The following is a 24,930-nucleotide window of genomic DNA, read 5'->3' as shown; positions in this document are numbered from 1 at the left end:
AAAAATAAAATTCGCGAGATAATCGTTCAAGAATACCGCCATAGTGATTAGAAGAAAGTTCTGAACAAAAAATGTATAGCGCACTTTTTGATTGGTCCAGCGGATGCTGAGCTACACTCAAAAAGATTTTGGAAAAATTTTCGAAAAATAAAATTCGCGAGATAATCGTTCAAGAATACCGCCATAGTGATTAGAAGAAAGTTCTGAACAAAAAATGTATAGCGCACTTTTTGATTGGTTCAGCGGATGCTGAGCTACACTCAAAAAGATTTTGGAAAAATTTTCGAAAAATTAAATTCGCGAGATAATCGTTCGGGAATACCGCTAATAAAATAGGGAAAAAGTTTCGAACAAAAAATGTATGGCGCACTTTTTGATTGGTCCAGCGGATGCTGAGCTACACTCAAAAAGATTTTGGAAAAATTTTCGAAAAATTAAATTCGCGAGATAATCGTTCGGGAATACCGCCAATAAAATAGGGAAAAAGTTTCGAACAAAAAATGTATGGCGCACTTTTTGATTGGTCCAGCGGATGCTGAGCTAAACTAGAAAATATATTCGGAAAAATTTTCGGAAAATTAAATTCGCGAGATAATCGTTCGGGAATACCGCCAATAAAATAGGGAAAAAGTTTCGAACAAAAAATGTATGGCGCACTTTTTGATTGGTCCAGCGGATGCTGAGCTACACTCAAAAAGATTTTGGAAAAATTTTCGAAAAATTAAATTCGCGAGATAATCGTTCAGGAATACCGCCAATAAAATAAGGAAAAAGTTTCGAACAAAAAATGTATGGCGCACTTTTTGATTGGTCCAGCGGATGCTGAGCTACACTCAAAAAGATTTTGGAAAAATTTTCGAAAAATTAAATTCGAGAGATAATTGATCGGGAATACCGCCAAATTCTTTAGCAAAAAGTAGCGAACAAAAAATGTATGGCGCACTTTTTGGTTGGTCCAGGGGATGCTGAGCTAAACTAGAAAATAAATTCGGAAAAATTTTCGGAAAATTAAATTCGCTAGATAATCGTTCGGGAATACCGCCATAGTGATTAGAAGAAAGTTCTGAACAAAAAATGTATGCCGCACTTTTTGATTGGTCCAGCGGATGCTGAGCTACACTCAAAAAGATTTTGGAAAAATTTTCGAAAAATTAAATTCGAGAGATAATTGATCGGGAATACCGCCAAATTCTTTAGCAAAAAGTAGCGAACAAAACATGTATGGCGCACTTTTTGGTTGGTCCAGGGGATGCTGAGCTAAACTAGAAAATAAATTCGGAAAAATTTTCGGAAAATTAAATTCGCGAGATAATCGTTCGGGAATACCGCCATAGTGATTAGAAGAAAGTTCTGAACAAAAAATGTATAGCGCACTTTTTGATTGGTCCAGCGGATGCTGAGCTACACTCAAAAAGATTTTGGAAAAATTTTCGAAAAATAAAATTCGCGAGATAATCGTTCAAGAATACCGCCATAGTGATTAGAAGAAAGTTCTGAACAAAAAATGTATAGCGCACTTTTTGATTGGTCCAGCGGATGCTGAGCTACACTCAAAAAGATTTTGGAAAAATTTTCGAAAAATAAAATTCGCGAGATAATCGTTCAAGAATACCGCCATAGTGATTAGAAGAAAGTTCTGAACAAAAAATGTATAGCGCACTTTTTGATTGGTCCAGCGGATGCTGAGCTACACTCAAAAAGATTTTGGAAAAATTTTCGAAAAATTAAATTCGCGAGATAATCGTTCGGGAATACCGCTAATAAAATAGGGAAAAAGTTTCGAACAAAAAATGTATGGCGCACTTTTTGATTGGTCCAGCGGATGCTGAGCTACACTCAAAAAGATTTTGGAAAATTTTCGGAAAATTAAATTCGCGAGATAATCGTTCGGGAATACCGCCAATAAAATAGGGAAAAAGTTTCGAACAAAAAATGTATGGCGCACTTTTTGATTGGTCCAGCGGATGCTGAGCTAAACTAGAAAATATATTCGGAAAAATTTTCGGAAAATTAAATTCGCGAGATAATCGTTCGGGAATACCGCCAATAAAATAGGGAAAAAGTTTCGAACAAAAAATGTATGGCGCACTTTTTGATTGGTCCAGCGGATGCTGAGCTACACTCAAAAAGATTTTGGAAAAATTTTCGAAAAATTAAATTCGCGAGATAATCGTTCAGGAATACCGCCAATAAAATAGGGAAAAAGTTTCGAACAAAAAATGTATGGCGCACTTTTTGATTGGTCCAGCGGATGCTGAGCTACACTCAAAAAGATTTTGGAAAAATTTTCGAAAAATTAAATTCGCGAGATAATCGTTCAGGAATACCGCCAATAAAATAAGGAAAAAGTTTCGAACAAAAAATGTATGGCGCACTTTTTGATTGGTCCAGCGGATGCTGAGCTACACTCAAAAAGATTTTGGAAAAATTTTCGAAAAATTAAATTCGCGAGATAATCGTTCGGGAATACCGCTAATAAAATAGGGAAAAAGTTTCGAACAAAAAATGTATGGCGCACTTTTTGATTGGTCCAGCGGATGCTGAGCTACACTCAAAAAGATTTTGGAAAAATTTTCGAAAAATTAAATTCGCGAGATAATCGTTCGGGAATACCGCCAATAAAATAGGGAAAAAGTTTCGAACAAAAAATGTATGGCGCACTTTTTGATTGGTCCAGCGGATGCTGAGCTAAACTAGAAAATATATTCGGAAAAATTTTCGGAAAATTAAATTCGCGAGATAATCGTTCGGGAATACCGCCAATAAAATAGGGAAAAAGTTTCGAACAAAAAATGTATGGCGCACTTTTTGATTGGTCCAGCGGATGCTGAGCTACACTCAAAAAGATTTTGGAAAAATTTTCGAAAAATTAAATTCGCGAGATAATCGTTCAGGAATACCGCCAATAAAATAGGGAAAAAGTTTCGAACAAAAAATGTATGGCGCACTTTTTGATTGGTCCAGCGGATGCTGAGCTACACTCAAAAAGATTTTGGAAAAATTTTCGAAAAATTAAATTCGCGAGATAATCGTTCGGGAATACCGCTAATAAAATAGGGAAAAAGTTTCGAACAAAAAATGTATGGCGCACTTTTTGATTGGTCCAGCGGATGCTGAGCTACACTCAAAAAGATTTTGGAAAAATTTTCGAAAAATTAAATTCGAGAGATAATTGATCGGGAATACCGCCAAATTCTTTAGCAAAAAGTAGCGAACAAAACATGTATGGCGCACTTTTTGGTTGGTCCAGGGGATGCTGAGCTAAACTAGAAAATAAATTCGGAAAAATTTTCGGAAAATTAAATTCGCGAGATAATCGTTCGGGAATACCGCCATAGTGATTAGAAGAAAGTTCTGAACAAAAAATGTATAGCGCACTTTTTGATTGGTCCAGCGGATGCTGAGCTACACTCAAAAAGATTTTGGAAAAATTTTCGAAAAATAAAATTCGCGAGATAATCGTTCAAGAATACCGCCATAGTGATTAGAAGAAAGTTCTGAACAAAAAATGTATAGCGCACTTTTTGATTGGTCCAGCGGATGCTGAGCTACACTCAAAAAGATTTTGGAAAAATTTTCGAAAAATTAAATTCGCGAGATAATCGTTCGGGAATACCGCTAATAAAATAGGGAAAAAGTTTCGAACAAAAAATGTATGGCGCACTTTTTGATTGGTCCAGCGGATGCTGAGCTACACTCAAAAAGATTTTGGAAAATTTTCGGAAAATTAAATTCGCGAGATAATCGTTCGGGAATACCGCCAATAAAATAGGGAAAAAGTTTCGAACAAAAAATGTATGGCGCACTTTTTGATTGGTCCAGCGGATGCTGAGCTAAACTAGAAAATATATTCGGAAAAATTTTCGGAAAATTAAATTCGCGAGATAATCGTTCGGGAATACCGCCAATAAAATAGGGAAAAAGTTTCGAACAAAAAATGTATGGCGCACTTTTTGATTGGTCCAGCGGATGCTGAGCTACACTCAAAAAGATTTTGGAAAAATTTTCGAAAAATTAAATTCGCGAGATAATCGTTCAGGAATACCGCCAATAAAATAGGGAAAAAGTTTCGAACAAAAAATGTATGGCGCACTTTTTGATTGGTCCAGCGGATGCTGAGCTACACTCAAAAAGATTTTGGAAAAATTTTCGAAAAATTAAATTCGAGAGATAATTGATCGGGAATACCGCCAAATTCTTTAGCAAAAAGTAGCGAACAAAACATGTATGGCGCACTTTTTGGTTGGTCCAGGGGATGCTGAGCTAAACTAGAAAATAAATTCGGAAAAATTTTCGGAAAATTAAATTCGCGAGATAATCGTTCGGGAATACCGCCATAGTGATTAGAAGAAAGTTCTGAACAAAAAATGTATAGCGCACTTTTTGATTGGTCCAGCGGATGCTGAGCTACACTCAAAAAGATTTTGGAAAAATTTTCGAAAAATTAAATTCGAGAGATAATTGATCGGGAATACCGCCAAATTCTTTAGCAAAAAGTAGCGAACAAAACATGTATGGCGCACTTTTTGGTTGGTCCAGGGGATGCTGAGCTAAACTAGAAAATAAATTCGGAAAAATTTTCGGAAAATTAAATTCGCGAGATAATCGTTCGGGAATACCGCCATAGTGATTAGAAGAAAGTTCTGAACAAAAAATGTATAGCGCACTTTTTGATTGGTCCAGCGGATGCTGAGCTACACTCAAAAAGATTTTGGAAAAATTTTCGAAAAATAAAATTCGCGAGATAATCGTTCAAGAATACCGCCATAGTGATTAGAAGAAAGTTCTGAACAAAAAATGTATAGCGCACTTTTTGATTGGTCCAGCGGATGCTGAGCTACACTCAAAAAGATTTTGGAAAAATTTTCGAAAAATTAAATTCGCGAGATAATCGTTCGGGAATACCGCTAATAAAATAGGGAAAAAGTTTCGAACAAAAAATGTATGGCGCACTTTTTGATTGGTCCAGCGGATGCTGAGCTACACTCAAAAAGATTTTGGAAAAATTTTCGAAAAATTAAATTCGAGAGATAATTGATCGGGAATACCGCCAAATTCTTTAGCAAAAAGTAGCGAACAAAACATGTATAGCGCACTTTTTGGTTGGTCCAGGGGATGCTGAGCTAAACTAGAAAATAAATTCGGAAAAATTTTCGGAAAATTAAATTCGCGAGATAATCGTTCGGGAATACCGCCATAGTGATTAGAAGAAAGTTCTGAACAAAAAATGTATAGCGCACTTTTTGATTGGTCCAGCGGATGCTGAGCTACACTCAAAAAGATTTTGGAAAAATTTTCGAAAAATTAAATTCGCGAGATAATCGTTCGGGAATACCGCTAATAAAATAGGGAAAAAGTTTCGAACAAAAAATGTATGGCGCACTTTTTGATTGGTCCAGCGGATGCTGAGCTACACTCAAAAAGATTTTGGAAAAATTTTCGAAAAATTAAATTCGCGAGATAATCGTTCGGGAATACCGCCAATAAAATAGGGAAAAAGTTTCGAACAAAAAATGTATGGCGCACTTTTTGATTGGTCCAGCGGATGCTGAGCTACACTCAAAAAGATTTTGGAAAAATTTTCGAAAAATTAAATTCGAGAGATAATTGATCGGGAATACCGCCAAATTCTTTAGCAAAAAGTAGCGAACAAAACATGTATGGCGCACTTTTTGGTTGGTCCAGGGGATGCTGAGCTAAACTAGAAAATAAATTCGGAAAAATTTTCGGAAACTTAAATTCGCGAGATAATCGTTCGGGAATACCGCCATAGTGATTAGAAGAAAGTTCTGAACAAAAAATGTATAGCGCACTTTTTGATTGGTCCAGCGGATGCTGAGCTACACTCAAAAAGATTTTGGAAAAATTTTCGAAAAATAAAATTCGCGAGATAATCGTTCAAGAATACCGCCATAGTGATTAGAAGAAAGTTCTGAACAAAAAATGTATAGCGCACTTTTTGATTGGTCCAGCGGATGCTGAGCTACACTCAAAAAGATTTTGGAAAAATTTTCGAAAAATTAAATTCGCGAGATAATCGTTCGGGAATACCGCTAATAAAATAGGGAAAAAGTTTCGAACAAAAAATGTATGGCGCACTTTTTGATTGGTCCAGCGGATGCTGAGCTACACTCAAAAAGATTTTGGAAAAATTTTCGAAAAATTAAATTCGAGAGATAATTGATCGGGAATACCGCCAAATTCTTTAGCAAAAAGTAGCGAACAAAACATGTATGGCGCACTTTTTGGTTGGTCCAGGGGATGCTGAGCTAAACTAGAAAATAAATTCGGAAAAATTTTCGGAAAATTAAATTCGCGAGATAATCGTTCGGGAATACCGCCATAGTGATTAGAAGAAAGTTCTGAACAAAAAATGTATAGCGCACTTTTTGATTGGTCCAGCGGATGCTGAGCTACACTCAAAAAGATTTTGGAAAAATTTTCGGAAAATTAAATTCGCGAGATAATCGTTCGGGAATACCGCCATAGTGATTAGAAGAAAGTTCTGAACAAAAAATGTATAGCGCACTTTTTGATTGGTCCAGCGGATGCTGAGCTACACTCAAAAAGATATTGGAAAAATTTTCGATAAATTAAATTCGAGAGATAATTGATCGGGAATACCGCCAAATTCTTTAGCAAAAAGTAGCGAACAAAACATGTATGGCGCACTTTTTGGTTGGTCCAGGGGATGCTGAGCTAAACTAGAAAATAAATTCGGAAAAATTTTCGGAAAATTAAATTCGCGAGATAATCGTTCGGGAATACCGCCATAGTGATTAGAAGAAAGTTCTGAACAAAAAATGTATAGCGCACTTTTTGATTGGTCCAGCGGATGCTGAGCTACACTCAAAAAGATATTGGAAAAATTTTCGAAAAATTAAATTCGAGAGATAATTGATCGGGAATACCGCCAAATTCTTTAGCAAAAAGTAGCGAACAAAAAATGTATGGCGCACTTTTTGATTGGTCCAGCGGATGCTGAGCTACACTCAAGAAATTGTGGGAAAAATTTTCGGAGAATTAACTTTGCGAGATAAAAATTACTGGAAAAATTTAAGGAAAGGAAAATAAGAGTGTTGCCACCTACCTTCTAAAAAGAGCGGCTTTGTTGATTTTATCGAAAGATGTTAATAATAAACTGTAATAGTTTGAAATTAATAAAAACATAAAATTTTTATAATGATTTAACAATGATCATCATAAAAACATAAATCTTATTGTTTTAATCATTTAACTATATATAACGAATGCTTCGTTAATTTCGTGGAGCATTCGCATCATACAATCCGTCAGGAATATAATAGTTTGCCTGGTGGCCTTGTTTATTTTTCCAGATTAATTCAACGATTAAAGAAAAATTTATTTATTCTATTTAATTAATTTTATTCTTTTGTCTCTTGATTATTTATTTATTTTTATTTTTGTCCAACAAACAATTTATTCGAGTCTTCCCTTTGTAACTTTGGTTTAATAAATTATGATTTTGTTTTAACATTCTTCATCATTAAAAATCATTGGTTACATAATAAATAATAATAGACAAAATTATTTAATAAATCAATTATTTATTTTATTTTTTTATTTTATTTTTTTAATTTTTTTTGTGTTTTTATTTTTTTTTAAATTTTTTATTTATAAATATTTATTAGTTTAAAAATTATTATTATTATTATTTTATTAATAAATGTAATTTTTTTTAAATTTCAAAAAAGAGAAACAATTTTTTTTATATAAAATAGAAAATTAACGATAATTTCAAATTTATTTTCAATTTAACAATAATTGTCATTGAACTAGACAAGCGGAAATTCTGGAAAAAAAGAAAAAGTTTCCGGTATTTTCAATTCATCGTCTGTGTGGCTCATTATATTGTCACTCGCAAACATCAAAAAATAATTGAGATATAATTTAATTATTTGCAATTAAAAAAAAAAGAAGAAAAAAAAATTTTTTTCAGCTTATAAATAACGAAAAATTAAAAAAAAATTCTTTTCATTTCAAATAAGTCAAAAAAATCTGTGTATATTATTAATAATGAAAATTTGTTTTTTATTATTTTTCCTCAGCTTCATTTTATTAATTCATAAAAATTTGGTAAATTTTTTATTTTTATTAAACAAAAATCGTTTTATATTGAAAAATAAAATTAATTAAAATAATAATAATATTAATAATTAAAATTAATTTATTTTAGTAATAAGAAATTTTTTTTTAAATTTAAAAAAAAAATTTCAAAATTTTAGTAAAATAAAATCAATTAAAATAATAATAATTAATCATTAAAATAAATTTATTTTAGTAAAAAAAATGGTTAAAAAATATTCTTTTAATTAATTATAAAAAAAAATTAAAAACGAAATACAAAATAAATTAGAAAATAAATTTTAAAATAAATTAAAAATTTAAAAACGAATTTAAAAAAAATCAAAATTAATTTTAGGCTCTAAAATGTCGTACGGGCAATCGTCAAACGAACGAACAATTTCGAAAAGTGATGCAAATTTGTCGACGACGAAATTCACACAATGGAAGAAGTGGAGATTATTCAAATTCGGATTCAGATTCCAATGAATCGGATTCAAATGAAGATTTATTTGAAAAAAAAATTTTATCTGGTAATATTAATCGAAAAAATAGTCATTCCAATAAAAATGGATCGAATTATCGGTAACTATATAAAAAAAAAATGTACTTAGTTATATTTATTGTAGAAAAAAAATGTTGATAAATTTAAATTTCGCGCTAAATTCAACAAAATATTTGGCGCGAAATTTGAAAAATATTTAGGTGCGAAATTTTGAAAATTAAAAATAATAAATGAATTAAATAAAAAAAAATTTAATTAATTTTAGAGAAAGATTTGGAATGAGACAAAAAAGACATGATCAAAAATTAAATTTTCGAGAAAATAACATGGATCAACGTTTTTATGGTGATAAAAATAAAATATTAAATCGTAATAGAAATTCACAAAATAACACTAGTTATTTTAATCAAGAACACGAGAATCAAAAATCAGTTGTAAGATTTTTTTTCTATTTACATAAATTTTTTTTTTTAATAAAAAAAATATAAATAAGTAAATTAAATAAAATAAAAAGAATAAAATATTATAGTAATAATAATTTATTATAATAATTTCATGAAAAGAAAAAAAGAAATTTTTAATTAATAATTTTGCGCTATTATTTTTCATTTGCAGTGCGTTATTCAGTGTTTTTTCAACGAATTGAATTTGGTATGTAATTAAAAAAATTTATCGATAATTAATTTTTTTTATTTTTAATTTAAATAAAAAATTAAAGCAAACTATTTGAAAAAAGTGTTTAAAAAAAGAAATTATTATTTTTAAAAGTGTAATTAAAAATTTTTTTTTCAAATTCCCTTAAAAGGTAGATCAACGTGGATTTCCGGAAATGAGCTCCGTTACGGAAATAATGACGGAAAATATAATGGATCCGGAATTAAGTGATTTTGTTGAAGAATCAATTTACGAGTGTTTTCAATATTTGCAAAATAATCGAAATCAAGACAAATGTAAATTTTCACAAAATTTACTCACTTGTCTATCTGATAAAGGACGTGAGGTTTGTTAATTTATATTTATAAACAAAAAAATAAATAAATAAATATTTTTTTATATTATATAAATATTTTTATAACAATAATTTATTTATTTTTAAAAATTTATTTTCACGAATTTACAATAATAAAAATAAGAATAATAATAAATATATAAATAAAAATAATTTATTTAATATTTAAATAATTTGAATAATTAGTGAAGATGGTAATTTTGTTTTTGAATTTAATATTGTTAAAAAATAAAAATATTGTTTTCTTAATTTTAGAGATGCGACGACTGGAATGACGATTAAATATTTAAAAAAAATCTCCCCTGTGCAGTTAAAAACGAAAAATCGACAATAATTTATAATAATTAAAATAAAATAAAAAAAAATTAGAAAATTTATCCATTATAATCGATATTTTTTCTTAAATTGTTTATTATTTTTTCCTTATTATAATTAAAAGTACTTAAAAACAATTGATTTCTATTTTATTTCTATTTAATTAATTATTTTTTATTTGTTATGTTATGATAATAATGATAATAATAGAAAAAGTAAAACAAATAATATTAAAAAGTCCATTGTGAACACAGCCTAAAATAATTCATCCCTAGCAATAGTGTCACATTTCAAACGTTTCGCTCTACCCATCCCTGGATAGGTAATACAATATATATATATTAATCGATATTTTTTCTTAAAATTATTCATTATTCTAGTTTCATAATTAAAAATTACTTAAACACAATTAATTTCTATTTTATTTCTATTTAATTAATTAATTTCTACTTTTATTCGTTATGTTATAATAATAATTATAATATAATAATAATACTAACAAAATAATAATATAATAATATTATTAGCAATTAATAATAATAATAGTAATAATAGGTAAAAAAAATATATAAAAAGTCCATTGTGAACACAGCTTGAAATAATTTACTATAGACAATAGTATGTCATATTTCAAACGTTCCACTCTACCTATCCCTGGAACTACTTCCCATGAACGAACCTTTCTTGCACGTACTTTGTTGAATCAACCTAGTTTTCCATCGTTCGTGTTCTTGTATCCCGCTTTAATTCAAGAGAATTTTACTCAACGTATTTATTGTCGCTATGACAAAATATAGTTTTACATTTATCGTCATTTTTTTCTTTTAGTAAATAATAATTAGTGTTCGATAGTATTTTCTCAATATTTCGTTACATATTATAAAGTAAATTTCTCGCGTTCAGTAAATGAAAAAAAAGTAATTAAATGATTTTATGAGTGTACATTTGTAACTGAGCAGAATATAAAAAAACAACAAAGGAAGAAGGTGCCAAAAAAACATTGTTAGTTTTTCACAGGTAAAATATATTAAATTACATTATTTCCATATTCATTGTTTATGTATTGTTTAATTATTATATTGTGTGTATATTGTTTTCTTCTTCATAAAGGAAAACTAAATTAATTTTTAAGATTTATTTTTAAATAATTTTTGAGACTAAAAAAATAAAATAATTTAGAAATTAAAGTCATAGATATACGTCGGAGATAAATAAAAATACAAATAAATATTAAAATAATAATATTTAATAGTAAAAATTCATATTAATCAGTAAATAAAATATTAATTTAATATTTTTTTTGTCACATAAAGTAAACCACCTGATTCTTTTTGTAAATTAAATTTCTTTTGTATCGGACATTGATTGTCGCTATACCAAGCAAAAATATTTTTATAAATTTTCTCATTATTCGTTTTATGAAGTAAATCACACAAATCACAAATTGCTTTATCATTTGATGTTTCAACTGCATAATATTTTTTCCAACGAAAGTATTTAACGTACTCTGAACGATTTTTTGATAAATTTATTAAATAGCTTGCCAATTCTTTTGGTGAATCAAAATCTAATGCATTTATATAGGAATGGGGTGGTGCAAAATTACTATAATTTGCTGCACCATAAACCACTGGTACCACATTATATCTAAAAAAAAAAAAAAAGTTTTGATTAATTTTATAGTACTTACAAAATTTTCAAAAAATAAAATACTTACTGAAGAGCATTGAAAAATTTCTCAGTAACGTAATCTTGACATAAAGAATTCTCAAAGGAAAGATAGAAATAATAATTTGGTTCAACAATATCAGCAAAGCAATTTTTTTCTCTTGAACATTTTTTATCGCCAAATAGACAATTGCCAATTTTATCAATGTTTATATAATTTTCTAAATCTTCCACATAATTTTCTCGTCCACTTTTTGTATTACAATTACTTCGAAACCATATTGCCATATTTATTTTATTATTTATTGTTTTCTTCATATTCTCATCTTCTTTATTGTCTTCTAAAATATAAACAACAGATTTTAGTGGCCAATATACTAAAAACTTTTTAAGTAGAAATAAATTATTATATTTGAAATTTTGTTTTAAAAATATTTAATGCATAAAAATTTAATGGACAATTTAAGTCTTCTTAAATTCATGAGCCAATATTAAAGAAATTTATTACTTTCAAAATATACAATATAAGTATATTGAATCATAAAATACCTTCATACGATGTATTCCAGTTGACTATTAAATTCGGTGCAACGATTAATTGATTCACTTTATTTATAATATACGAATATGGCCAAATTATGTCACTTTTTAAATTATAACTCATTGTTAAATTAAAATATTTTGATGGAAATAAATCAAGTACTTGTCGATTTGCTGGACTTTCAAGACTAACAAATATATAATGTTGATATAATGATCTTTTTATTGGTAAATCATTAATATTTAAATCATGTATTCCATGAAATAATATAGCATCAAATAATTCTTCATTCATTATATCTCTATTGTTAGTGAATAGACATTTTTTTTCATTTGAAGAACAATTATCAAGACGATTATTTTTGGGATTAAAATAAAAATTTTTATCACCAAACATTGAATTCCAAAAAAGAATTGTTTTTGTCGATGAATCGTTGATAAATAAATTATTTATATTCACATGTTTTAATTTAGTACGAAAATAAAAATTTTCCTTTATTAATTGAAAAAATAATATTAAATAATAAAGGAGAATTAATGAAACACTTGTTAGAAATATAATTTTCTTCCAGTTCATCGTTAATAATAATAATTTAATTGAAGATTTTTTGTTAAAAATTTTTCTTCTCTACATTTTTGATGATGAATATATTCCTTTTACAATTAATTCACTGTACAGTTTGCTGTGTAATCTGTTCTAGATTAATAAGAAATTTGATAGGCATTTCATATACAAACTGAAGTTGATGTCACTTTTTTTTAAGTTCCTATTAAAATATTTAAAAAAATTTTAATTAAACGATGTCCCACTAGAAATTCCGTTAAGGATTACTTACTGGTGTAGGATTCTATAAATGATTATTTGTTATTAACAATTATTGTTTATTAATATTAATTAGTAATGTAAATTTAATAATTTGTAATAATGAGGCCATTAATTAATTAAAAATAATGAATAATAATTGTTAACAACAAATTATCCTTTAAAGAAAGCTACACAGCTTACCTGTAATAATATTATCACTTAATTTTTCTTTTAAATATAACAGTAGATAATGACAAAAAATTTACTAGCTCAACTTGATAAGAATGAAAAAAATATGAATTTATAAATAAAATAGAATTTAACATTCATTCACCATTTAAAATAGAATATTTAATTTTAAAAAAAAATTATATTGTATTTGATCTTGAATTGTTAAATATTTTTAATTTAAAATAATTTGTTTTTGAAGTTATGTTTTATAAAATTATGTTTCACGATATAGAAGAGAATTTTTTTTGTATTGTATTAAATTATTAACTAGAGCACATCATCAAGTGACTCATTATACTTTTAATTGTAATTCGCGGTAACTTGATTCTTACAAGATAAATGAAGAAGAAAAACTATTTATTGTTCACTCACTCTCTGCTGTGTAGTAAAAATTTTTATTTTAATTTAATTGTTTTTTTATAAAAAAAAATTATTAAAAATACGCGAAATTTTCTGCGTTTTTTTTTTTTTTGCTAAAAATATGTTTTATAAACCATTGCATCCGAATGCAATATACTGCATTCTATTGAAGTATGTATAGACAACTGAGAGTTACTTTCTAGGTGAGAATCATGAAGCGAGGCCGTAACGAACTAAAGAAGGGGAAAAAATATATTTTCATAAAAATACAGATCCCGTTAAGTTGATGTAATTACAATAATTATTAGTTTTGATTTATATGGGCAATTTAAGAAAAAAAACCAGGGACTGTCTCGGACACGAAATGTTGTTGAATTTTAAGAAAGTGTCCGTGTAGTGTCGCGACTCGACACGTTTGAAAAAAATTAAAAGTATCGTGGCGAGACCCAACACTTTTAAAAATTTTCAAACGTATCGTGGCACGACCCGACACAGTTAAGAAATTCATAATTGTATCGTGGCGAAGCACGATACGTTTAGAAATTTGTAATCGTATCGTGGCAGGACTGGACACGTTTACGAATTTCCAAAAGTATCGTGGCGCGACTAGACACATTAACAATTTGAGAATCGTATCGTATCATGACTTGCCACGACACGATAATTCTGCATAAATATGTCGTGTCGCATGAAAAAAAATTGTTCAATTAATTTAAACTTATCTATTATGTATTATCTATTATAATATAGTATATATGGAATAATAATAATACTAATAATAATATGCATACAAAATAATATACAATAATATATAATTTTTATATTATATTATATTATATTATATTATATTATATTATATTATATTATATTATATTATATTATATTATATTATATTATATTATATTATATTATATATTATATTATTTCCACGAATTTCTGTTTTCATCCTATACTGTTTATTTTCATGTATTTCTTTTTGTATTATCAACAACTTATTGTAATTTTTTTTTTTTGTTAAAAATCTGTTGACCTTGCAAATATTTTTTTAATTAAAACTCATATAATTGCTTTTAACTATATTATTTCATTTGAAAAATTAAAATGAACAATTATTGTTAATTAATTGAAATATTTGTAATAGTAAGGCAATTAGGTAACCACATATATAGACATAAACGATTTAGATTTTTTGATTCACGAAAAAAAATTGGCAAAATATTTTTTCGAATTTTTATTTATATAATAAAAAATTTAGCAATTATGAAATAGAATTTATTTTAATATTTCAAATACAATTATGTCAAATTTATTGAAAACGAAAAAAAATATAAACTTAACATATATTATTATTATTTACAAAACATTTGAGAAAGTTTTTTCATCTCAACTTTTTCTTTTTCTTTAATGGCATCGGAAAATAATTGTAATTCTTTTTCGACTGTATTTCGTAACAATGGATCTAATTCTACTGCTCGATTTAAATCTTCCATTGCTTCTTTCTCGTTCCATATTGCAATGTGTGCCTTTCCTCTTCTGTAAAATGCTTTTACATTTTCTAAACAAAAAAACAAAAAAATATTCTTTAAATTAAAAATTTTTTTAAATAGAATAGTTGGAAAAAAAATTAATTTTAAATACATTTACTTGGATCGTATTTTAAAACGGTTGTGCAATGTTCAATTACAGAGTAGTATTCTTTTAAAAATAATTTGCATTGGGCAAAATTTAATAGTAACGGAAGTTTCATATCGTTCAATTCTATCCATTCCTTGTCATTCGGCTTTTCCCTGAAATTTTGTTTTTTTTATTAATACAATTTATTTAAAAAAAAAAAAAAATTCCCCTACATGCAAAAGGAAATTAAAAATTAAGACTCACGCGAGCATTAATTGTTCCAAATATGAAATAGCTTTTGCATAAGTATCAGCAGCAGTCTCATAATTTTTTTCTTTAAAAAAACAATTTCCTTTCTCCTTTAAATCGGGAATCGATTTTAGTTTTTCCGTTTCTGTTAATTGCCACGATTCTTTTTCATAATCACTGGGCGGTATGACGGATGTTAATTCTAAAACATAATTCTTTTTTTTTAATCTTTAAATAAAAATTATTTCTTTAAAAAAAAAAATTCAATTTACTGAAATGAAATTAATTTCTAAACTAAAATATGAATTAAATTAATTATTAATTAAAAATAAATTGTTTGAATTATAAATTAAATAATAAATTACCAATTATAAATTCGAGATCCTGGGGATTTTTTATGAGCTCATTTAAATCATCATAACCAATTCCTTCATTTTGTAATGTCACACCACAACAATGATGATTACGTTTTCCGGGTTTGCCAACTTCTCGTAATGTTTTCGATACAAATGGATATGATGTGACTAGCTAGAGCAAATTAAATAAAAATTAAAGTATTGATTGATTATTTCATGTATATAAAAAGAAATAATTTTTTTTAAAATTAATTAATAGAAATAATCATTTTTGTTGTTAAAAAATAGAATTAAATTTGAAATATTTACACTACTGTGAACACGAAAGGAAGCAACTTCATTGAGAGCCATTTTTTGTACAATCACTTCCCACACTTCGAGTTTAAATTTCTTTCCTAAAACTAATTCCATTGCATTACCCATTGATTTGCTATCATCAATAACTGTTTTCTCATTATTGCATTTTGTTGTTTTAAAATGAAAAACAACCTGAAAAAAATAATTTATAATTATAATTAATTTAAAAAAAGGATCCTTTACATTTAATTCTATATTTAACAATTTATTATTTTATTTATTAATCCTGTATGGTATCTCACATAGGATAATTTATTAAATAATTATTATTTATTATTGTTATTTGGTTAATTAAATTATTTATAATAATAAGGTCATTAATTAATTAAGTTATTTAATTATTGGCCTTACTATATTAAAGTAATTTAATTAACGAATTAAAATTAATAAATAATTATTATTAATAACAAATTATTTTATACTGAATCCTACTATAAAATTAATAAATTATTTAATTTAGCCTGCAAATATGGTAAATACAATTAAAATTTTTTAAATTAAAAGAAAAATATCCTTTTTGAAATCTATATATTTTTAATATTTTCCTGTGATAATAGAATTTAATCATTTTTATTTTATAATTGCTATTTTACAAAACCAAAAGTTAATTTTTACAAAAAAGAAATTTATTTATATAAAATAATTAAAAAAGGCGTATTTTTTATTTTATTATATATTTATTTATTAGCGAATTTATTTTTATCTTACTTTTGTTCCGGGAACAAATGGAACTGCTTTTGTTCCAGCGTGAATTATTGTTTTGACAATTTTCCCTGAGTCGTCCATTGTTAATTTTTTTTAAATATATTAATTTTTTATACACATTTATATATTTTTTAATGAAAAACTTTATTTTGACAAGGAAACATAACCTATAAATTTCTTTCGATTTCTGCCCCCAGGGTTGGAACGCAAGCATGTAAACATTGGCTCCTAATTTCTTAGGCTGCGTTTACATGACTACGTTGTCCCATAAGTGTAACAAGGTCGAAATTTTATATCCGTCTCTATCTCTCTCATTGTTAATCTTCTACTTTTTGTCAAATCTATAACGACCCAACACTGCTACAATATCTCGAGCAGACGCCTTGTGGTCTAGACTCGAAACACCAATCGGGAGCACGATTTGATTTACTTATCAGTTGTGTTTCTGTCGTTGTGTGGAGAAGGTTAAGTGTATTTCCATCACATTTTCAAAGCAGCGTCCCGGTGAGTTTTCTCATTGATTTTCCAATAAAAAAAAAAATAGTTTCAAGTTGAAAATTAATTTTTTTTTTCGATTATTATTTTTATTTACTATTTTCTTTTTATTTAAAATAATATAAATTTACTATTTTTATAATAATAAAATATAATAGTTATAAAAATAGTACATTAAAATGTAAATTGAATGAATTTGTTTTTTTTTATGAAATCAAAATTTTTTTTATTGAAAATCTAGTATCGAAAAAAAGGAACTGTTTTTTTTTTTAAAAAATACTTTTTTCCCTAAATATGTATTTTAACGCGGTAATATTTTAGTGCTGATATATATGTAGATAAATATTTTTATTTCGAAAAGTGCGGCGTTATTTTTCTTTCGAACGTCGTTTTGGCGGGACGTCAAGATTAATGATTTCAACTATCACATGCGGAGAAATTAATGATGTACTTTTACCATTAAAAGCACCTTCGCTAATATTTTTTTTTCTTCTTTCAAAAACAATAAAACACTAAAGTTTTTGTAATATTGTTCTTTATTAAAAAAAAAGGATTCTTTTTTAAATGAGAAAAAAAGTTTCATTGATTTTTAAATTAATTTTTAATTATCAATTCATTATAATTTGATAGAAAATTAATTAGTTACAAAATTTAATTATTAAAAAAAGTATACAATTAAAACAAATAATTTTATTTTAATTAATGAAACATTTAATTATCTAATAATGAAATTTTTTTATAATTCAATTACTTGGTACTTTTTTAAAAATTTATAATAATAATTTAAAAATTTCAAAATATAATAATTTAACAAATTTAATTTGTTGAAATTTAATTAAATTAATTTAATTTTTTATTTAAATTTTTTAATTTCAACAAATGTTTTATGTTTTAAATTGAGTAATAAAAATAATTTAAAATAATTATTAAAAATTTTTATATAACAGTAATTTTTGTAATTTTAAATTTTCTGCTCAACTTCTAAAGGGTGAATGTAATATTTTTTTTAAAAATTACAAATAAATCTGTATTTATATACGAACAAACGAAACAACTTTATTAAAAGAATAAGAAATCCAAACAATTTTCAAAAAATAATAAGAAATAAAAAATAATAAAAATAAAATAGAAGAAAAATTATTTTTAACTTTATAAAATTTATTTTTGCTTCTATTTTGATAATAAGAGAAAAAAGGAGAAAGAGGGAGTTAATTAAAGAAAAATGGAAATACAATTGTCCAAATGTCAATCACAAAGAACTTTCAATCAAAGTTCTAAAATAACTGCGTCAAGGTTGAAAGTTAAATTTCCAATAGTGACCGCACTCTTTGGTTTTAAAATATTGATGCAATTGTTTCTTCTATTTTTAAAAACCAGCCTCTTCTCTCTTTCTCTTTTTCTCTTAGATGTACATTACTTTTTTTTTCTTTCCTCTTTTTCGTGTAATTACAAAAAAAAAAAAAGTAAAAGGTCATCATAACAAGACGATTGTGGGTCAATCGTTGACAGATTATAATTATCTCGAAAAACTTGATCCAGTTTTTTTTTCTTTTCTTTTTTTTTAATTGAAAAAAAAAAATTTATTCGAAAAGAAAAGAGTTCGTTTCATAATAATTAAATGATATAAACCCTCTCTCTCTCCCTTCATGTGAATATTAAAGTCGATTTACTGATTAAAAAAAACTGGTTTATTTTTTAATTCAAAAAAGTTCTTTTTTTTTGTTTTATTTTCTCTACTACACATTTCACTGATCATCTCAAATTATCTTCCAAATGATTGGAGAATGTGTTCCGCTTCATTCGTCGTCTCATCGATGAATTCCCCTCCCCCCCTCTCTCTCTCTCTTCGATATTTTCTCCAGTTTTGTACTCTTTTCTTCTGGTCTTGTCGTCTCATCCTTTGTTTACTAGTATCTCAATTATACTGAAGAGAAATCAAGTCCTCCGATAAATATATATATATATAGAAAGCCAGATACAATTCCAAGAATTTATTTTCTTGAAAATCAATTCCAGGTAAATTTTTTTTTCGATTCCTTATTCTTTTTTCGATTTATTATTTTTATTCGCATGATACACGGTATAAGATAACAATGGAACGAGACATGACTACCTTCATATAAGATTTATTATACAAAATTTCAAGTGGTTCTAGTTTCATATAAAAATTTTCTTCGGATTTGAAATTTAAAACTTCTTTTTTCATTTCTTATATAATACAAAAAATTATTATTTATAACGAATTCAAATCTATTTTTTATAGTTAGGTATTTAGATTTAAAAAGGTTATAGGTTTAGATAACCTAAATAGTAAATATTAATAGTAGGTTATAGTAATAAAAGTAATTTAATTTAAAAATTTCCATTTGGTTTTTAATAACATTAGGCCGATGATGATTAGGCCAAATAGAAATTAGATTAAATTAATTAGAATTAAGTTTAGGTAACCTAAACCTGTAAGGTTAGGTTTTTTATTTAACTTTACGTTAAATTTTTTTTTTATTTACGATTATAATATAAATTCTATTTAATCGAAATTTAAATTAAGATAAACATCAGTTTTCGTTAAATTTTTATTTAAAAATTATCTTCAAAGAACATCCCCCTTTTTTATTTAAAAAAACCCGCACATACAATAAGTTTATCTAACTCTTGTCTCTTGTAAGAAACTGTAAGGGTTTATCCGTCTTGTCTTTCGTTCAGTTTTTTTCACTGCCCCCCCCCCCCTCTCTCTCATTCTCTCTCTTTCTTTTTCTCCCTTACTCCAAGATCGTCCATTACTTACTTTATAAGTGAGCTTTTTATCTCACGCTCACTTACGATCGATTTTCTTTAAAGAGTCAGAAAAGAGCTTACCATTGCTTTGAAAAAGATTGTCGTTGGATTTCCTTTTAGTCATTTCGAAAATGATTTTTCCAGCCGAGAGCTTAGACTTTACTCAGATTCCATCCATCTATAAAGACCCATAGTGTCTCTCTTTAGTTTTTTTCCCCCTCATTTTTTTTTTTTTTTTCGTAATTTCAGATTCAATTTTGCGATTTTATTTTCTTATTAAATACTTAAACGCTTTGTCATCATTTTCTTTTAATTTTATTCAGAATTTTCCTGCCAATAATTGTATAAGCCAATAATAATAGGTTATAATAATAAAAGTAATTTAATTTTAAAAATTTTCCATTTGGGTTTTGAATAACATTAGACCGATGACGATTAGGCTAAATTAAAATTAGGCCAAAGGAGAAGTAGATTAAATTAATTAGAATTCGGTTTAAATTAGGCCAAATAAGAATTAGGTTTAATAAAAATTGGGCCAAAATAGAAATTAAGCCAAATAGAAATTAGGTTTAACAAAAATTAGACAAAATAATGTTTTGACCAAGTAGGAATTAGGTTAAAGTAATGCTTGATCAAAACATTATTTAGCCAAATTTTTGTTAAACCTAATTATTATTTGGCCTAATTTTTTATTGAACCTAATTCTTATTTGACCTAATTTAATCTTTTTTTTAAATTATTTTTTTGTGGAGGAATAAGCTTAATATAAAATTTAGTTAAATGAAAAAGTTGAAATGAAAATTTGTATAGAACATAAAATGTAAAATATAAAATACATTGTAGGATTTAGAAAATGTTGTTATTACAGTAAAGTTTGAGCGCGTTAGAAGGCTTAACTGCAGATATTGCGATAGCAACTTTTCGCTCCATAGAACAATGCTGCATCGGCAATAGCACACATGTTGCATCGACATCAAAGTTCTTTGAACTAAAGGCCAAAGAGAGCAAGATATATATATAGAGAGAGGGGGGGGAGGAGCGAAAGCTTACCAAAGCAATATAATCAACACAATAGAGACGTTACATATACCTTTATTTTTTCCTTCTTTTTCCATTTTGAGCAGGATATAGAAATACTTTCTTTTTTTTTGTCCTTATACTATATAAAAATATAAATACTGTATATTTAGTTTTTTTTCACCCCCTAGGGGCAAATATATTTTTCTCCCTAGAGAAAAAAATAAGTAAATTTTTTTTCTTTATAATATCTTGATGACTTTTATAAAAATTATATATATATAATAATCAATAGCTGATAATAATCAAAAATTCCCTATTTTTTTATTTATATAAACTAGGTCAATATAGTGTATTGTCTGTGTGTTTTGAAAGTAATTTTTGACATTAATAATTGAGTATACCGTAAATCAATGGAAGTTTTTTTTTCAAATCGTAAAAATATACGCAAGTGTACTATAATATTTCATATAGAAAATAGGTCAGAGTTCTTTTTTATTTTATAAATATATTAAATATACTATTAAAAATGTTTTTAATGTTAAAATCAATTTTAAAAACAAGTTGGATATTTTTTTTCTCGAAATTACAAGTAGAGATTTATTTTTGTACCAAATATTAGCTCTCTAGGTCTAAAATACATAATATAAAAGTTAATTTTATAACTTAAATTATAGTAATTAAATATTTACATTTTACCACATTCTCTCGTCCCGAAAATTTACTTTTATTATTAATATTATTATTATTACTTTACTATGATTTTCAAATTTAAAAATCTTGAATTCTCACTGAATTTATTTTTTTATTTAAAAAAAAACCTTGAAATCTTAAATTTAATAACAAAACGGTAATAAAATTACGGCTATATGGAATTTCAGTCAAACGCGCTTTATATGTTAAAATGACGTCCGTGAAGCTGGCCGGAACATACCGTAATATGAAAATATTCACTACATGAGAATTAAGGGCTCATTAAGGGCTAATTAGGGCTGTGTGTCTTGAATTTTGGGCTTTTGATTTATTTAAGGAAAATGACACCCGGCTAACTTCATATTGAAGCTGGCCGGAAACACGCATAGCTTCTATATTACTGCTCCAATTAACTTCTAAGTGGCAGAAACATTTAGGGTTCATTAAGCCCTTTAAGAATACACTATATTATTAGTTGAAAAGTTTCAGTTTTTTAAAAAAAGTCATGGTTCCGGCCTGCTTCACGTTGAAGCTGGCCGGAAACACGCATAACTTCTATGGCACTGCTCCTATTAACTTCTAAGTGGTTAAAAAATTTAGGGCTCATTCAGGATTACTAAAAAAACGCAATTTCTTATTCAGAGCACTACCATTTTATAAGAAATTTCTTCAATAAAGATTTTTATGAATTTTAAGGTTTCTATTGTAACCGATATTATGATACCCGCCGCTTCTTCAACATAAAATGATGTAATTTTAATTGTTTTATTATAAGCAATGTTCATGTACGTATACAGCAGTGCACTCAATGATGGTAAAGTGTGTTGCATGTGAATTTAATGTAAAATTTTGTATTTAAATAACGTTTTATTGGCAATTATAATTTGCCGTAAACGTGACATATAAATAAATTTTCGAAATTCGAAATGCTTTACAAGAAAATTAATCTGGTTTGAGATATTTCTCACTATTAAACTTCTAAGAGAAATACAAGTCTAGAAACAGGAGGTACAACTTCGGTAGTGGGGGTACAGGACAAATACGTAAGAGTATGGTCTTCTGAAATTAACCCTTTAACGACGAGATGTGCTGTTTTTAAAACATAAATTTCAAACGCCTACAATTTGTAGAAAGAAGCCATAAAATTTTTCAAAAGCCCTTATCTTACTATTTTTGGGGTCGCTCTTTCGAATGGCGTGGTCAAAATTTTCAAAAAATGATATATAACCCTTCTTTTTTTCAAAAATACTAAAAAAAGTCAAGTTTTTTGAATGCAATTTTTTTTTAAATAATTTTTTTCTCCCCCATAACATTTTTTAAATAAAACAAAAAGTATCAGAAACATGTTCCCAATAGTTGTACTTGGAAAATAGCCGTTTATAATTTTTATTTTTTTCGATTTTGGATTTAAAATGGCGCTTGAAGGACAAAAAAATTTCCTAATTTTACTTAAGATCACAAACTTTTTCAAAATTGCTCAAATCTGATTGAAATTTGTTACACGGAGGTTTTTGGGGTTGCTGATTACGAATCTGAAGTCAGATGCAAAAAATTCAAAATGGCGGACTCAATATGGCGGACGAATTTTTTAAAATTTACTCCGATTTGCTTGAAATTTGATACTCGGGAGTTTTTTGGGTCGCTGATTACGAATCTGAATTCAGTTTCAAAAAATTCAAAATGGCGGATCCAATATGGTGGACAAATTTTGTGAAATTCATAGAATTCTGTTGAAACTCGTTACTCGGAGGTTTTTGGGGTCGCTGATTACAAACCTGAAGTCAGATTAAAAAAATTCAAAATGGCGGATCCAAAATGGCGGACTAATTTTTTAAAATTGCTCAGATTTGCATGAAATTTGTTACTCTGGGGTTTTCGAGGTCGCTAATTAAGAATATGAAGTCGCCTTAAGCCTTTAAAGAATTAAAGTTGCCCGATTCTCACCACGAGGAGGTAGGCGATATAGAGAATCATTTTTTTTGTATTATTTCAGTGATTTTTAATTTTTTTTTGTTTTTTGCTTTGTTTTATAATTTTTTTTTGTTTTTTCAATTTAATAATGCACTTTTTTCAACTTTTTATTAAAAACTTTTAATTTGTGCTATGCGTTTTTTTGAAGCAATTGTCGCAGTAAAACAACTTGCAGGTTTTGCAGTATTTTCTTGTTCGGATTTTGCATTTTGAGGTGCAACAGTATCGAGGTAAATGTTGTTTTTCTGTCTCATGTACTGACGACTTCCCCGTTCTTGCTTTGCTCAAATAATCTTTACTGATGCACATAGCCAAAAATTTTGTACTTTCTTTTTTTTCATGAAAAAGATTGTATAAAATCGTGGAATTAGCAATTGCTGATTGGATTATTCGAATAAAAATTATCCACGTCCATTTCTTCGATCTTATAATTGGCTCTATTGCATTGCATCGTTGATCGTGTAAATCAACGCCACCCATGAACTGATTATACAGCATAAACGCATTCGGAAAATCTAATTCTTTTTTTTCTTTCTTGCCTTTCTGACGACGTTTTACTTTTCCCAGTGGCGTTACTCCAGCTGCAGTGGATAATAAAGAAACTGGTTTGGAGTCCATCACAGTTATGAAATTTAGGCCACTCTTTTTTTCGTGTTTCACTTCCCATTTTCCTCTTTCATCTTTCTCTGTGATTGCATTCTTGATATTGACTCTATTTGCTCTGACTGTACCAGTAGCAACTAATCCATATTTTTTCAAATGAACTAGAAGATCCGGACTAGTGAAGAGATTGTCAAAATAAATGTGCAGATCTTCTCGGTTACGCAGATGTACATTACGGAAAACGACTTGTAACATATTTATAACAACACGACTACCAAGAGTACAGTTTGCTAATTTTTCACTTTTATTGTCCATTTTGCCACAATATATTTCAAAATCAAAAAGGTAACCATTGGAACTGCAGAGAGCCCATAATTTTATTCCAAACCTTACTGGTTTACCTTTTATAAACTGCTTCAAAACTGACCTTCCATAAAATCTTAACATCATCTCGTCGATGGATAGTGAACTTGAAAAAATGCCAAATCGAATTAGATTGCTCCGGAATATATCAGTCAATTTTCTTACACGCCATTCTCTGTCAGCATTATTTTGATCTTCGGGTTCGTGGAATTTT

General features: G+C 27.3%; 4 protein-coding genes across 4 annotated transcripts; 1 reads left to right on the top strand and 3 right to left on the bottom strand.

The window, feature by feature from the left end:
• The first annotated feature begins 7,990 nt into the window (after positions 1–7,990).
• On the top strand, positions 7,991–10,222 carry LOC127277549 (general odorant-binding protein 71). The gene is made up of 6 exons (XM_051298763.1): positions 7,991–8,097; positions 8,444–8,670; positions 8,856–9,024; positions 9,206–9,241; positions 9,396–9,590; positions 9,855–10,222. The coding sequence occupies exons 1-6, from the start codon at positions 8,038–8,040 to the stop codon at positions 9,879–9,881; spliced, it is 714 nt and encodes a 237-aa protein (XP_051154720.1). The 5' UTR covers positions 7,991–8,037; the 3' UTR covers positions 9,882–10,222.
• A 920-nt stretch (positions 10,223–11,142) lies between these two features.
• On the bottom strand, positions 11,143–13,932 carry LOC127277528 (alpha-(1,3)-fucosyltransferase C). Its single transcript, XM_051298737.1, has 4 exons — positions 13,531–13,932; positions 12,132–12,889; positions 11,632–11,923; positions 11,143–11,561 (listed from the first exon to the last, which is right to left on the bottom strand). The coding sequence occupies exons 2-4, from the start codon at positions 12,697–12,699 to the stop codon at positions 11,198–11,200; spliced, it is 1,224 nt and encodes a 407-aa protein (XP_051154694.1). The 5' UTR covers positions 12,700–12,889; positions 13,531–13,932; the 3' UTR covers positions 11,143–11,197.
• An 842-nt stretch (positions 13,933–14,774) lies between these two features.
• On the bottom strand, positions 14,775–17,013 carry LOC127277535 (aryl-hydrocarbon-interacting protein-like 1). Its single transcript, XM_051298748.1, has 6 exons — positions 16,803–17,013; positions 16,047–16,226; positions 15,747–15,909; positions 15,397–15,583; positions 15,163–15,305; positions 14,775–15,073 (listed from the first exon to the last, which is right to left on the bottom strand). The coding sequence occupies exons 1-6, from the start codon at positions 16,878–16,880 to the stop codon at positions 14,868–14,870; spliced, it is 957 nt and encodes a 318-aa protein (XP_051154705.1). The 5' UTR covers positions 16,881–17,013; the 3' UTR covers positions 14,775–14,867.
• A 6,857-nt stretch (positions 17,014–23,870) lies between these two features.
• Positions 23,871–24,668, bottom strand: LOC127277585 (piggyBac transposable element-derived protein 3-like). The gene has a single exon (XM_051298841.1). It carries the CDS (start codon positions 24,666–24,668, stop codon positions 23,871–23,873), a length of 798 nt encoding a protein of 265 aa, XP_051154798.1.
• Positions 24,669–24,930: the final 262 nt, after the last annotated feature.

This window comes from Leptopilina boulardi, unplaced genomic scaffold (assembly GCF_019393585.1).
Source record: "Leptopilina boulardi isolate dan_hultmark-lab unplaced genomic scaffold, ZJU_Lbou_2.1 LbouV2_169, whole genome shotgun sequence".
NCBI classification, from domain to species: Eukaryota; Metazoa; Arthropoda; class Insecta; order Hymenoptera; family Figitidae; genus Leptopilina; species Leptopilina boulardi.
This window is presented reverse-complemented; position numbering and strand designations above follow the sequence as displayed.

Excerpts from the sequence above, each read along its gene's own strand:
- LOC127277549 (XM_051298763.1), top strand. The coding sequence starts at position 8,038 with ATGAAAATTTGTTTTTTATTATTTTTCCTCAGCTTCATTTTATTAATT. Across the intron at positions 9,025-9,205 it reads ACGAGAATCAAAAATCAGTT|TGCGTTATTCAGTGTTTTTT; the intron begins GTAAGATTTTTT and ends TTTCATTTGCAG. Across the intron at positions 9,242-9,395 it reads TTTTCAACGAATTGAATTTG|GTAGATCAACGTGGATTTCC; the intron begins GTATGTAATTAA and ends TTCCCTTAAAAG.
- LOC127277528 (XM_051298737.1), bottom strand. The coding sequence starts at position 12,699 with ATGAACTGGAAGAAAATTATATTTCTAACAAGTGTTTCATTAATTCTC. Across the intron at positions 11,924-12,131 it reads CTGGAATACATCGTATGAAG|AAGACAATAAAGAAGATGAG; the intron begins GTATTTTATGAT and ends TTTATATTTTAG. Across the intron at positions 11,562-11,631 it reads AAATTTTTCAATGCTCTTCA|ATATAATGTGGTACCAGTGG; the intron begins GTAAGTATTTTA and ends TTTTTTTTTTAG.
- LOC127277535 (XM_051298748.1), bottom strand. The coding sequence starts at position 16,880 with ATGGACGACTCAGGGAAAATTGTCAAAACAATAATTCACGCTGGAACA. Across the intron at positions 16,227-16,802 it reads CATTTGTTCCCGGAACAAAA|GTTGTTTTTCATTTTAAAAC; the intron begins GTAAGATAAAAA and ends TATTTTTTTCAG. Across the intron at positions 15,910-16,046 it reads CCTTTCGTGTTCACAGTAGT|CTAGTCACATCATATCCATT; the intron begins GTAAATATTTCA and ends AATTTGCTCTAG.
- LOC127277585 (XM_051298841.1), bottom strand. The coding sequence starts at position 24,668 with ATGGACAATAAAAGTGAAAAATTAGCAAACTGTACTCTTGGTAGTCGT.